At 39.6% G+C, this 15045-nt stretch overlaps 1 protein-coding gene across 7 annotated transcripts in view; it reads right to left on the bottom strand.

Moving 5' to 3' along the window:
- Positions 1–12131: 12131 nt before the first annotated feature.
- TDRD3 (tudor domain containing 3) overlaps positions 12132–15045 on the bottom strand; it is a 169892-nt gene continuing 166978 nt past the window's right edge. For all 7 annotated transcript variants that reach the window (XM_082700282.1, XM_082700284.1, XM_082700288.1 and 4 more), the window contains one exon: positions 12132–12392. In XM_082700282.1, coding sequence (XP_082556408.1) covers positions 12362–12392 — 31 coding nt within the window. In that variant the 3' untranslated portion in view covers positions 12132–12361. The remainder of the gene's footprint in view (positions 12393–15045) is intronic.

Here is a 15045-nt window from a genome sequence, read left to right as displayed (position 1 = left end):
GAATCCATCAAAATCCTTGAGGAGAACACAGGCAGCAACCTCTTCGACCTCTGCCGCAGCAACATCTTCCTAGGAACAACGCAAAAGGCAAGAGAAGCAAGGGAAAAAATGAACTATTGGGATTTCATCAAGATCAAAAGCTTTTGCACAGCAAAGGAAACAGTTAACAAAATCAAAAGACAACTGACAGAATGGGAGAAGATATTTGCAAACGACATATCAGATAAAGGACTAATGTCCAGAATCTATAAAGAACTTAGCAAACTCAACACCCAAAGAACAAATAATCCAATCAAGAAATGGGCAGAGGACATGAACAGACATTTCTGCAAAGAAGACATCCAGATGGCCAACAGACACATGAAAAAGTGCTCCATATCACTCGGCATCAGGGAAATACAAATCAAAACCACAATGAGATATCACCTCACACCAGTCAGAATGGCTAAAATCAACAAGTCAGGAAATGACAGATGCTGGCGAGGATGTGGAGAAAGGGGAACCCTCCTACATTGTTGGTGGGAATGCAAGCTGGTGCAGCCACTCTGGAAAACAGCATGGAGGTTCCTCAGAATGTTGAAAATAGAACTGCCCTATGACCCAGCAATTGCACTATTGGGTATTTACCCTAAAGATACAAATGTAGTGATCCAAAGGGGCACATGCACCCGAATGTTTATAGCAGCAATGTCCACAATAGCCAAACTATGGAAAGAACCTAGATGTCCATCCACAGATGAATGGATCAAGAAGATGTGGTATATATACACAATGGAATACTATGCAGCCATCAAAAGAAATGAAATCTTGCCATTTGCGACAACATGGATGGAACTAGAGCAAATCATGCTTAGTGAAATAAGTCAAGCAGAGAAAGACAACTATCATATGATCTCCCTGATATGAGGAAGTGGTGATGCAACATGGAGGCTTAAGTGGGTAGGAGAAGAATAAATGAAACAAGATGGGATTGGGAGGGAGACAAACCATAAGTGACTCTTAATCTCACAAAACAAACTGAGGGTTGCTGGGGGGAGGGGGTTTGGGAGAAGAGGGTGGGATTATGGACATTGGGGAGGGTATGTGCTTTGGTGAGTGCTGTGAAGTGTGTAAACCTGGTGATTCACAGACCTGTACCCCTGGGGATAAAAATATATGTTTATAAAAAATAAAAATTAAAAAAAAAAAAAAGAATCTAGATCAGGTGACATTAAAAAAAAATTTTTTTAAATGAAAAAAAAATTAAAAATAAAAGAAAGTTATTATACTGTGTTTGTTGATTTGGGGGAAAAATAAATTAGACATTTTCTGACCACCCTGCCCCCCAAAACCCTTTAGTTTTATTTGCCTGACCGGTCTGACACGAACACTAGCTTTGGGTGACCTATGGAATATGGAGAACACTATCCAAAAACGGAATGAGTTAAATGTGCAGTTCCAAGGCTTTGAAGAAAACACCCAGATATAGTAAAAGCACATGTACAACATGGTAGGAATGTTATCTTTGCAAGTTATAAAATTCTCATTAAATTTTTATATCACCTTAAAAGTATGCTTGAAGTTGGGGCGCCTGGGTGGCTCAGTGGATTAAGCCACTGCCTTCGGCTCAGGTCATGATCTCAGTGTCCTGGGATCGAGCCCCGCATCGGGCTCTCTGCTCAGCAGAGAGCCTGCTTCCCCCTCTGTCTCTGCCTGCCTCTCTGCCTACTTGTGATCTCTCTCTCTGTCAAATAAAATAAATAAAAATCTTAAAAAAAAAAAGTATGCTTGAAGTTATGTGGTTGGTTTTGTTTCATATTATAATGTTTAGGGATCATGTGGGGGAAAAATATGTAGAAAACAGAGCCTGAAAAGATTGGAATGCTTGACACCTTAGGCAAACACCTCATTCAGGGCTACCCAGCCCAGAACAAGCAGAGAGCAGAGAAAGGGAGCATCCCTCCAACCCCCACCCCCACCCCACCGGCACCATTGGCACCAACAGCTCTATGTTTGTGATAAGCGCAATAAGGTCTTGAAGGGGCCTAATAAAAAACCTTGCAAAAATTCCTGATAGCACACCCATATGATGCTGAGTAGGAACTTAGAAAAGAACAAAAGTGAATGGGTACAGAAATTAGAAACAGATACGCCAATGAAAATTTTCTCATAGCTAGAAAATAGTACCAACTTCTTGATATATGAAAGGTGCTTATAAACTTATCTGTTTAACATTTACTACTTTGTTATAACTAATTATCATATTAATTATATCTATTAGGAGTTATTTTGGCTGAAAGTAATAACCTTAGTCTCCCTTAAGCAAACTGTATTAGGATTAATTAGAATCTTGGGGTATCTCGCAGAAGAGATAGCCCAAGACTCCAGAAATGGGCATAAATCAGGTATTGGTAAGGAACCCAGAAGGTTCTCTTCGTCCTTCCCTTCTGTTTTTCTCTACTCAGGATGCCCGTGTGGCTCAGTGAGTTAAGCATCTGACTCTTGATTTCAGCTCATGTCATCATCTCAGGGTCATGAGACTGAGACACCCATCAAGTCCACACTGGGTTCTGTGCTCAGCAGGGAGTCTGCTTGAAGACTCTCTCCCTCAGCCCCTCCTCCCTCCTCAAATGAATAAATAAATCTTAAAAAAAAAAAAAATGCTTTCTATTCTATCACAGTAGATTGGCTCTATTCCTAAATAGAGAAAATGATAAAATGGGTTGAGAAATTTCTGAATGTTACTTGTTGCCAGTGTATTTGTCTAAAGAGAAATCTCACTGGCCCACCACGGTCCTCTCCTGGGCCAATGAGCCATGGGCAAGGGAACTAGATCACATTTTAAATAATGTCATTGAAGTGTTCAAGGTTTTCACTCACTAGGCTTTATGATCATTGCTTCATTTACCCTCATATTAATGTCCTCCAGCCGAAGACCACAAAAACATAGCTGCCATTGAATGAACTTGGTTTATTGGCTCACTGAATTGACAGAGACCACATGCCATGGAGAACTGTGGGGTGTCTTAGAGAGGATGCCGAAAAGGACTTACAGGCATTTTAAAATGTACATGCAATTTTTTTTTCCTTCAAGTTTAGTGAGGACAACAGAGTAGAAGACAACTGCCATTGAAAAGACAGTTCGTGATGTACAGTTGCCCAGAGTAGGGGGCAAGCCACAGGAAAGAACACCGAGGTTTGTGGCAGGCAGAGAGTAAGGGGAATGGGAAAAGCCTTCATTGCGCTTTTCCCAGGAAGGGATGGGCCAGGTTTAGGACAGTCTGAATAATTTCCCTGGGTTGTGGGGGTTAGGGGCTGCCCTCAGTTTTCTGATGCCTGGTGCTGGGAAGATTAAGACAGGGGGTTAGTGTCTCTCCAGTGTAAGTGGGCTTTGAATTAGTTCCTTTGTGTATGAAAGAGGGGGTCAAGACAGCAATGCCCCAGATGTCAAACATCAGATATAGAAACTAGGAAATGTGGTTAATACAGTAAAATCTGGCCTGGTGTTAGGGAACCTTGGGGATGCTACAAGAAAAGTGGGCTCTGCCCAGCCCTGGATGTTGTCAAGAAGTAGAAACTTCTGTGATCAGATATATGTATAATTTTTATCTAGATGGTGGGATGAATGAGGTAGAACTAAAGCTGTAACTGGGAAAGTAGCTGTGGGCATTAAAGTTAAAGCCAGAAAGAACAGATGTTTGGTGCTTTTTTGTGCTTTGGGCAATATTCTTTTGGTTTTGGCTTTTTAAAATTTCTGTTGTTGATTTTTGATATTCAGACATGATTATGGAGTGCTTTTCTTGTTTCTTGCTGAAGCATGGTCACAGTGACATTCTCTGATGCTGGGTGTTGTTTTTGATTTTTTTTTTTTTTACAGATTTTATTTATTTATTTGACAGAGAGAGAGAGCACAAGCAGGGCGAGTGGCAGGCAGAGGGAGAAGGGGAAGCAGGTTCTGTGCTGAGCGGGGAGCCCAATGTAGGACTCAATCCCACGACCCTGGAATCGTGACCTGAGCTCGTGAAGGCAGATGCTTAACTGAATGAGCCCCCCAGGAACCCCTAATGTTAGTGCTCTGTGAAATTGTTCATGGGCAACGAGAATTGAACTCCATCTTGGCCTGTTTCTCTCACAATAATCTTGTAAGTACAGTTGACCATTGGACAAAGTGGGAGTTAGGGGTGCTGACCTCCATGTGTAGTCACAAATCCACGTATACCTTTTGACTCCCCAAAACTTTACTAATAGGCTACTGTTGACCAGAAGCCTCACCAATAGCATATACAGATGATTAACACATATTTTATACGTTATATACATTATATACAGTATTCTTACAATAAAGCAAGCTAGACAAAGGAGAATGTTATTAAGAAAATCATAAGGAAGAGAAATGTTTACAGTTCTGTACTATGCTTACCAAAAAAAAAGTCTGCTTGTAAATGGGCCCATGCAGTTCAAACCCATGTTGTTCAAGGGTAAACTGTACTTCTATTAACCCCATTTCCCAGATGGGGAAACAGAGTTAGGGAGGTGAAGCTTATTTACTAAAGTCACAAAGTCAAGAAGCTATAGAGCCTTTGTTTCCAGCTACTTCATGATTCTACTCTCTTCCTACTGTAAATACTGTGCAAACATAGTGGTTCTTTCTGAAATTATGTGCTAAAGACAGAGGGAAAAGTAACACCAAGAGAAGAGGGGTTTGGGTCTGGATAAACAATTAAAAAAAAAAGTCTACTCTTCTGCAAATGTATTTAAGTGCATCATAGTGTTATTCTGATAATGTAAATCGCTTTCTTTTGTTGATGTCTTAAATCTAAGTAAAGACTCAGATTCAGGGCTTAAAGTTGAAACATTTGAACCCAGAAAAATCCCAACTCAGTAACTGGATATGACTTTGCTAAGCAGGAGCTAGGTGCCATGAAGAATCTAAGAGCTGAGTTCCAAGAAGTGGTATAAATGGAAGCTGGAAGGAACAATTCCTACTGAAATAAGCTGGTTTTCTATAAGCAGCTTACTCACAGCAAGTGGCACAATTTTTGACTAAGGTGATTAATTCATGGGAGAAATCATTTTAGGAGATAACTAAACTGTAATCTGGCCAGGCCACAATGTTTCTACCTGTACTGTCCATGAACAAGGTCGTAGCAAATGGCCTGAGTTGCCTGGAACTTGTTTCTCAGCAGGACAAAAATAAGAAATGACTTCTCAAAGTTTTTTTGAGGGATACAAAGGGAAACTCAGATGGAAGTGGTTGTATATACACAGGGGATTGTTTTGTGCATACCATGAAGACATGGGAAAATGGTTGTTTCACCTCAAAATGAAATACCTTATATAAAATGGTTATGAAAATCTTCAACCTTGTGATCATCACATGTATCTGGATTCCTTTCTTGAGTTTATGAGTGTTAACGTGTTATGAATTCAAAGCACCAGGTGAAGAGAAAATGTGCAAGTTATTTATTCAGTGCACATAAACCTGAGCACAAAGAACAGAAGAGTTACAGTAAGTCTGTAAATATTTCTCTATAACTGTATTTGTTTTAGCATGTATATATCCATTCAGATCGAACATGAAACCAGTGGAAGAGAAATTACTGCACGTTTGAAAAAACCGCCATGTAAAGCTTAGAAGTATTCAAAGAACTGTAAAAATGCCAAAGTTATTCATCTATGAGCTGTCTTTTCCCAAGAGATCTAAAAGATTTATAAAATTAAAACAAGTACCTATTAAGTAGCAAATTAAGCCTCATGTACTAGAATTAACTTCTGTCAGCACTTGAAAACTGTAAATACAAAGGAAAAAAACCTGAAAGGGCTCAAAAACTAGGGATTTATCCAAATCCCTAGTTCTTTTAAAGAAATGACTGGGGTTTCTAAAAGATGAAAGTTTAACAATAGAAAATTTAGGCTCACATATATATAAAACCTCAGGTCACAAGAAGAGTTACTCTAAGCAGTAGTAACACAACGAATATAACAATAATTGTAACAACCTACCTGTCTTCTAAGAATCAAGAGCTTTACAAGTAATAGGAACAATTTAAAGTATCTAAAATGATCATAAAGAATTATTATTTTTATGTGAAATATTTCCTAACAAAGACAATTATGACTATCAACATAGAGTTAGCACAACCCAGTCAAGAGTGGAAATTTACGAGTGTTTCGTTGAATGTAGCCATAATGTTCACTATTACTGCAGTGAGTTGGGTAAGGATGAAGAAAATACCCACATTGGGTTCACAGTTGTTTTTATTGAGGTATTATTGGAATACAGAAAAGTGCATATAATTAGTGGTACCATTTGATAAATTTTGACATATATGTATATTTACCCATGAAACCATCACCACGATCGAGAGAATGAACCCATCCCTGCTCCAGAAAGTTTCCTCATGCCCTTTGGTAACTCCTCCCCCCTCCACTCCCCACCACTCCTCCCCAACCTTAGCAAACACTCATTGATCTGCTTTCTGTCATTATGGATTATTTTGCATTTTCTATAGCTTTCTACACATGTAACCATACAGTATGTTTTCTCTCTCATTCTCTTTCTCTCAGGAAGGGGAGAGAGGACTAGCCTCTTTTGCTCAGCATAATCAATCTGACATTTATACATGTTGATGTTTTTTATTTCTTTTTATCACTAAGTAGTATTTCACTTATGGATATCCTACAATTTGTTAATGCCCTCATGTATTTATGGGGGAGGAAAAATTTTCCTGTACCCTTCAAAATCCTTTTGGCTGGTCTAAGAATTAAATTGACATGAGACAGATTAATAAGAGAAAATCTAACCTAATTACATACGTACAGGGACTCCATAAGAATATGAGGCCCATAGAGAGTCTGGTAGCTGAGGCTTTTATGTCATCCAGAGGTAAGGAGAAGGGGTTTTGGGTCTGGGATGTCAAAGGGGAGGGAGACAATTTACAGGAAGATGATAAAGAGTAAATGTTTGGTAATCAAATGTTTGCTGAGCCATACAGAAACAATGGGACACAGAGAGGAATTTTTAACAAACAGACTGCCCAAGTTCCTCCCTGTCTACCCTCATTCATATCACACTGTAATTATCTATGGTGATGGCTCCCTTCTTGGAGCAGGTCCTCTATCAAAACCCTTTTAAACAGTCAGAGAGAAGGTCAAAGGTTCTTCCTGAGCCTTCTGTTTCTTAACAATAATCAGCCTAAAATAATCCACATGCCAAAGAAACACATTTTGGGGTGACAAATTTTGCTCCCCTAAATCTTAATAGAGTTTGGATTGTTTCCAATTTGGGGCTATTATAAATAAAGATACTATGAACATTCATGTACAAGTCTAAGTATGAACATATGCTTTCATTATCACGGGTAAATTACTAGGAGTAAAATGACTGGGTAATATCATAGGTATTTTTTAAGAATCTGCCAAATTCTTTCCCAAACAGTTTGTACCATCTTACATTCTTACCAGCAGTGTATGAGAGTTCCAGTTCCTCCACATCTTGGTGTGGTGGGATTTTCAATTTTGGTTGTATTAATATGTGTGTAGTAGTTACCTCATTATGGTTTTAATCTGCATTTCCTTAATGACTACTGATGTTGACCATCTTTTCATATGCTTTCTTGCCACTTGTTTATCTTCTTTGGTCAACTGTATGTTCAAGTCTTTGACCCATTTTTTACTGGGTTGTTTTCTTACTGTGTTTTGAGAATTCTTTATTCATTCTGCATAGAAGTCCTTTATCAAATATGTGGTTTGCAAATATTTTTTTCCAAGTCTCTCTTTTCATTCTCTTAACAGTGTCTTTGAAAAGCAGAAGTTCTTAATTTGATGCAGTACTATTTACCAATTTGTTCTTTTACAGGTCATGTTTTGGTGTTATTAAAAACTGTCTAAATGCAAAATCATAAAGCTTTCCTATATTTTCTCCCAGGTACTGTGTTTAAGTCTATGAGCCATTTCTCTGATATTCTGCCCTGCAAAATCGACCTACCTGTCTTTCCTAAACTCCCTCTTCCACCTCTCAACTCACAGAGAACAGGCACTTCCGGGGTTTCCCCTCCCTACACCATGGTCTTGAAACTCTCCAGGCAGCAGTCTGGAGCAATTACCCAGCTCACCTGGTGGTTTTCTATCTGTCAGGACTCACTGTACCTTGTTGCCTTGTGTCCAGCGTCTTAGGTTCCAGTTACGTTTTGTCTAGTTCTTTAAGTGTTTCAGGCAGGAAGGCAAATCCATCCTCTGTTTCTCCAACCTGACCAAGAGCAGAATCCTAGAACTCTTGTACTTTAACGAAACTGCCTTTCTTTAATGACAAAAAAGCAGGAACTTGCCACTCATAATTAAAATTTGTCACCAGATTCCTCTAAGCTTTGTTCTTTTCCTATAAAACCCCTGAGGCCTGTGATAATTATGGATATTTCTGCATTCCTCCCACTAGTCAACATAAAAACGGGTATTAAAAAAAAAAATCCTTTCTGTCCTTTCATGATGGTATTTTTCCTAACTAGAGCTGTTCTAAATTTATTGTTAAAAAAACCCCAACAAACCCTACCTAGACCCCACAAGATGGGAAGCTAGTCCCTTAAAACCTTGTATAAGACTCACTGAGTGAGTTCCAGCAGTCTCTGAAGTGAATCATTGTATTACTTCACTTAAGGCCACCTTAATATGAAACAAAATATGATGTCATTATAGTTCTCTTAAGTTATAATGTTTACTACCCTGGATTATACAGTGTGTACCTGAGAATACTAGCAAGCAATGTCTTGAGATTTTAACCTACATTATCAGTCTAACCATGGTCATAAACTTTGCTATCTGGAAGGAAGGCAGATGGAAAAATTAGCAAAGAAAAGAGAAAGGAGTTAACATGTGCCAGAATAATCCATCCACTGTCCAGAGACCACCCTCAGATCATTTAGGAAACTCTTAACAGAAGAGCTGATCATTCTAGGATTTCTACATCCTGGGTGGGGTTGGGAATTCTCCAACATGCAGGTGGCCTCATCTCTTGGAGAATGAGAGCTGTCACACACAGACAGGATCTTGTTCTCCTGCATGTGCCAGTCGGGGACAGGGCTTGTCACAGGGCAAGCACCTCTCTGATGAGTACCACGCATTTTCCTCCTTTATTCCTTGTGGTTAGTCCTTGCAGTCAGCTGAACTAGACACGGGGTTAGGGATGGTGTTCTAGCTGAGTCATGAAGAAAGGCCCACAGGAGATGTAACTGTAGAAACACTAGAAAAATATATGAGCCTGGAGGTGTTGCCCGTATGGCCCAAGCCTAGAAGGTCAAGTAAGCTACAAACTCTTTATTTAATGGGATAGAGACAGTCTTTCCATGCTATTAGTCCTAAAAGCTTGAAGTGAATAATTAGGGAAAAAGAGAAAGAGGGAAGGAAAGAAAGAGGAAGAGAGCAAGAAATAGGGGGAGGACAAGAGGGAGGGAAAAGAAGGTGGATGGGGCTCAAGAAATTCTCTCAACTCAGTTTTCTTCACTTTTTATCCAATAGTTGTTTCTATGGTATCTTACTAAGTGAAAGTGGTATGGGGGGGGTAAAGACAAGGTTAGCGGCACTGACCACCCCTCATGTCATGCGTCAGGTCCACCTGGAGAAGTGGTGGAAGTCTGGGGGGAGCCTCAGGTGCTTCCCCAAACTTTGAAGATCCTTTTCAGAAAACTGATACCCACAGCCCAGAGGGGAAAAATATTTTAAAATTAAAAAAAAATTAAAAAAATAATAGAGAACAGAAGGTAAAATATTAAAACTATAAATGGGTAATTTTTAGATGTTTAGCAAAAATAAAAGTCAACAAAAAACATTTAAGAGATGCCATTTATAATAAATAGAAGAAATGTGGAAAAGGATAATATGCAGATGCAAAGCAAACGGATAAAGGGAGCTACACCGTGAGTAGCAGGAGACTGGAGATTGTGTTGGTCTTGTTTACAGCGTGCAGCCCAGGACACTGTCGGGTCTCAGTAAATAGTTACTGAACAAATAGATAAACATTAATTTTTGAACAGTAATTAAAGCCATTTTTTTTCTTTGAAAGGAGAAAAAAGAATTTGAGCTAAGAATATGGATACGGAAAGTCAAAGGAAAAGGAAGGTTTGCCGCAAGAGGGACAATGGGAAGAAAGGAGTTTCTAACCAAATTCCTTGGGGGTCCTGCCTGCTTTGAATCCTGACTCTAACACTTGCACTTTGTGTCCTGGAGCGAGGATCTCTCCAAAGGAGCTACCAGAGCTACAGAGTGGAGACAGAAATGCGTTCCTCATAGAGTTGTGGTGAAGATTACAAATGGTAACGAAGGAAGAGAGTTGAAGCCAATGCTAGCATGTAGGAAAAGTTTGCAGAGAGTAATGAGTATTTTAGGATTACACACCCCATCCTCACATCCAGGCCCACAGAAGGCCTTTAATAACAGAAAGTCACAGAAAAGCTTAGGTTTTTGTATAGTTAGCCCAGTATATCGTGCTCTGTCAGCAATGGACTCCTTCCCCTCAGTGCTCCAGCAGCCACCAGCAGCCAAGAGCACAGGGAGGCTGGCCTATTTGTTGTCTAATTTAAACCTTTCTTGAAATCTTCAGGTCAAATCAGACATTGCTCATATTGTCATTCAGAACTGTTCTTAGGGACTGAACTATCAGACAACCACTAGCCAACACTAGTGCATCCATTGAGGGTCTATTCTAGGGAACATTGGGTATTATTAGGTATTACTGTTCCCATCTGTTAAACAAGAAAGCGTGTAGAACTAGTACCTCTATTGAAGCTCTTCTGCCTCTTCCCTCATTGACCTATTAGCTGTCAAATTCATTAAAACTACCATGGGTCTTCCTCTGATTCTCAATCCAGGACAAACTTTATAGTTTACTTGGAGATCTTATAAAAAACACCATGCCCAAGCCATCCCCTTCCTAGCTGACTAAGATGCACAGCAGTGGAAAAGAACAAAAAACAAAGAACTCAACACTGCTAGCCATGTCATTTTCACCTGTATCCTTTTACTTATTGAGGCTGTAGAAACAATCAACTGTGGGTTAATAAAGAAAATGCAGAATTCACAGGCCCTAAGGAAGAGCCTGAGCCCTCTCCTTCAAAGCCAAGTAGGACATTCTCTTAATTATTTTGGCCAGAGGATTTGTTTTCTCCTTCCTTCCTTCCTCTGTCTTCTTTCCCCGCCACCCCCTTTCCTCTTATTCTTTCTTTTTAACTGTTCTCTTCTGGCTTCACAAACTGAGACTATGGGAAGATTGTCTTTGTCATATTACATGAAGTTTGTAGTTCAGACATACTCCTCTCTGTAATGGACGTTCTGGTCTCCCTCGCCTTTGGCAAGAACCTTGGCTTGTGGACACATTTCTTCTGTCTGGAAACATGCTTCTGCCCCCACTTGTAATGTCGGGGCACTTGGGTCAGGCCCAAACTAATTCACAGACCCTTGCTGAAGTCACTGGTTCACAGGCAGGGAAGTAGCACAGTATGAGCAAATGCAGCCTCAGGAGAAAGGCTTCTTTTCTCTTCTGAGTGCCCTTCTGGAAGTGACCCTAAGCCCATCCCCAGACTCAGTAGCTCTGGGAGTTGAAACCATCTCATGATCCCATGGGGCAGCCTGCTGTAGAATGCAGTGGACGCCAGAGAAAGCAGAAATGAAAGATGCAAAGGATCAGGGTCTTTTGTGATAACGCTGCATCACTGAATCAGCTGAAAACTATTGAGCTTCTGGTAGTTCAGTGAGCCAGTAAATTCCCTTTAGTGTTTAAGCTGGTTTGAATGGGGCTTTCCATTATCAGCAACCAGATACATCTTGAAAGATCTGTCACAAATTTTAAAAGGAAGGGAATGCTTGGTTTTGAGCTGAATTACACTTGAAAAAGCTAGCCGAGTGCTGAAAACAATACATTCAAACTTTAAATACTTTTTGCTCTCATATTTAGCAGCTACTACCTTACTAAGAACTGTTATCCGGTTGCAGGTTGTTTTGCAAGAAATGTGGCAAGCTGTGTCCATCATTTTATCTTGTAATTATGGTGGTGGGGGAGAGGGACTTCAATATCCTGTGATTGTTATTGCATTCTATAGTATGGGACTAATTAAGATGAACAAGAAAGATACTATTCAGCAAAGAAAACATACAGTAAAACAATGTATATAACAGCGCATTGGTTTTATTGATGGCAGAAGAAAAGATTCTCTTTCACTTGTAGAAGGTACTTGCTCTAGTTAACTTAGTAATTTTTTCCCCATTCTTTGTGTGGGCTGGATTATTTCCCCTCTAAAATCTGCTTTTCCATTCTCCAATAATAATATTCATCATGGCTGCACCTTATTCTGAAGGAAAAGTAGGAAGTGTATCAACAGGTTTTGACCAGGATGTTTCAGTCAATGGCTCCTTTCTTCACAAAGACTCTATTGAAAAAGAGAGGAGAAAAGTGAGATTGGATCCTCAAATTGACTTTTCTGTACTCAAGATACACTTCTGCTGAAACATATGTACCTGTGAAGTGCTTGTATAAATGTTAATAGATCCCACGTAGAATAAATCGCACACTGTTGTCTAATTTATAAACATAATTTCTATAAATCAGAATATAAACAAAAAGCAAAATGAAAATAATTTTTCTTCCCGAAATTCTTAGAGTACATCTCTGTCACTGTGAGCCCCATTATCGCTGGCATGTCAATTTCGGGAATTTGGATTAACTCAATGGTATTTAACAGAGGATGACCTGGAAAAGATGCTCCTACCTGCTCCCAACATTTACCGGCATGGCTCCAGTAGAAGTACTTTGGGGGGTGACCACAGACAGAGCTGAGAGAAGTGGGGAGAGAAGCCTGTGTGCCAGAGTCCTGTTCTAGCCACCTGCGGGAAAGTGCACTGGGCCAGCAATTGCACAGCGCCCCCACTGCATACCAGCAGCTCCTACCTCTTCCAAAGCAAATGGTCTCCTGACCAGAAAATGAAGAGCTTTGGGTACTGTTATCCTCACATGAAGCCAACCTATCCTGCGGGCACCAGAGGGTTCTGCAGCAGCTATCTTTATAGAAATAATTTCCTTGACCTTGATTTCAAATGTTTTACAAAGGGACGCTGGACCAGATTGTTTAAAAAAAAAAAAAAGACATTAAAAATGTATTTTTTTTAACCAGCTGAAAATGCTGTTAAAACCTGTATCTTAGAAAATAAAATCATGACATTTATGTAGTAGTCGATGCTTAGCTCTTGGCTTCAAGGTTTCTGGTTGATATGTGAAATTGTGAGGACTGTTCTTTCATCAAACAAGAAACTAGAAATGAATCCTCAGAGGGACTCAACATTCATTAAACTGTTTTCCTTGTGGTGTCTTGACTTTGGTGGCCCTAGGGGGCTCCAGATTCTCCCCACACAGGTCATTTCTGTCTTTTCACAGCAGGATGTGGCACTCTAACCAGGCCTCGACTGACTACTGCAAGAGCTTCTTAGCTTCTTTCCCTCCTGGTGCTGTAATCCAATATCCAACAGCAATACTGCCTAAGCTTAAGTTTGATCATATTAGTCTAATTTGAAGTTCATTGCTACCAATATAGCTAAAGCTACACTCTTGTGTCACCACCAATACATATGCTGAACATCTGCTGAAGCTGTGAACTCTGCTTCTTCCCCTCTTTAAGCATTCCTTGGCCTTTAGAATGTCTTCAGGGGACTCTACTCCACCACGAAAATGAAGCTTCCAATTTATTTCTGAGACCTGCCCCTACTAATTGGTATCCAGTTTCCAGGACTCCAGTCGCATCAGAAACCTCTTCAAATGCATATAGTTTTGGCCAGTTTCATGGATTAAAGAACTATGTATATTTCTTCTATCCATATTGGCTCATATTTATGAGTTATCTGAGATGATTATGACAAGTCCAGGAACTAGAAGTTTGGAGTTTGGGCCCTCATTCCTCTCATGGCTCAGATCTGACTTACCACCACTTTGTCCTAGACCTGGGCCCATTTCCCCACATTGCTCCTCAACACCTCCTTCTCTCACCTATCCTGGACTCCAAGGCATCTCCTGCTTTTGCTAGTAATTAATGTGCTTAGTACCAAGTAAAGTCCAGATTCCTCTCCACCTTGGGTGAAGTATATATGCACGTGCAAGGAGGTGGTGGTGGGATAAAGGGCTTGAAAGAAAACTTTTTAGGACAATCAAAGAATGTGTAAATTTCATACCAAAAACTTTATCGGAATATACTAATTTAATAAACATTTACTGAACAGGTGCTATGTGTCATTCATCATCTAGAAAAGTACCCAAAACATTATATAAAAAAAGTATGGCTATGAAATTAGGGTTTTTAAGTGAGAACAGAAAGTGCCTTCAGTGTTTCTTATACTGAATAATTTTAGATAACAAAACCTGAGAAAAATTCCAGCACATATTAGAATTCATACTTATATTTACTGGGAAATCAAATGGCAGGCTACAATGTGTTATCTTTTTAAACACTTAAGTTAATGGAAACCAGGAATGAGGAAACAAAAAATCTTTCCTCTCAAGAATAACATATTTTCAAGAACAAAAGGTATGATTCTTATTATTGGTGAACCTCCCATTCAAAGGTAGTATATCAAAAAGAAAATTCTACTTCATAATCTTTCATGTTTAAATTAAAATTTAAAAATTACTAATTTTTTCAACCAAGAGCACATGTGTTTTGCTTATTTATTTTTCAGAGTAAATTAATTTTCTTATCAATGTCAGGAATCTAAAATCTCTGTCACACATTTCCCACATCAACAGTACAATTCAAAGCCAGCAAGCGATTTGACTTAGGGAACAGAGAAAACCACTGACATTGTGATGTTTCAGTTGATTGGAAGTAGCCTGCATCATAGTATTTGGTATTGACGAGCTACGGTTTCTGATTTACTTGAAGCAGTATGTTCTTTTTCAGAGGATATTTTCTGTGGAAGCCTAAACTGAAGAAGGGCTGAGAGGATGGGAGTTCCAGCCTTCTGGCTGCAGCCTTACCCACCCTCACGACTGCCTTTCTACTTCCAGCCCACCTTCTACCCTGCAGCCTGGGATATCGC

The sequence above is a fragment of the Mustela nivalis genome (genome assembly GCF_964662115.1).
Source record: "Mustela nivalis genome assembly, chromosome: 15".
In the NCBI taxonomy this organism is placed as follows: Eukaryota; Metazoa; Chordata; class Mammalia; order Carnivora; family Mustelidae; genus Mustela; species Mustela nivalis.
Note: the sequence above shows the minus strand (reverse complement) of the source record. Positions and strands in the feature narration are given on the sequence as shown.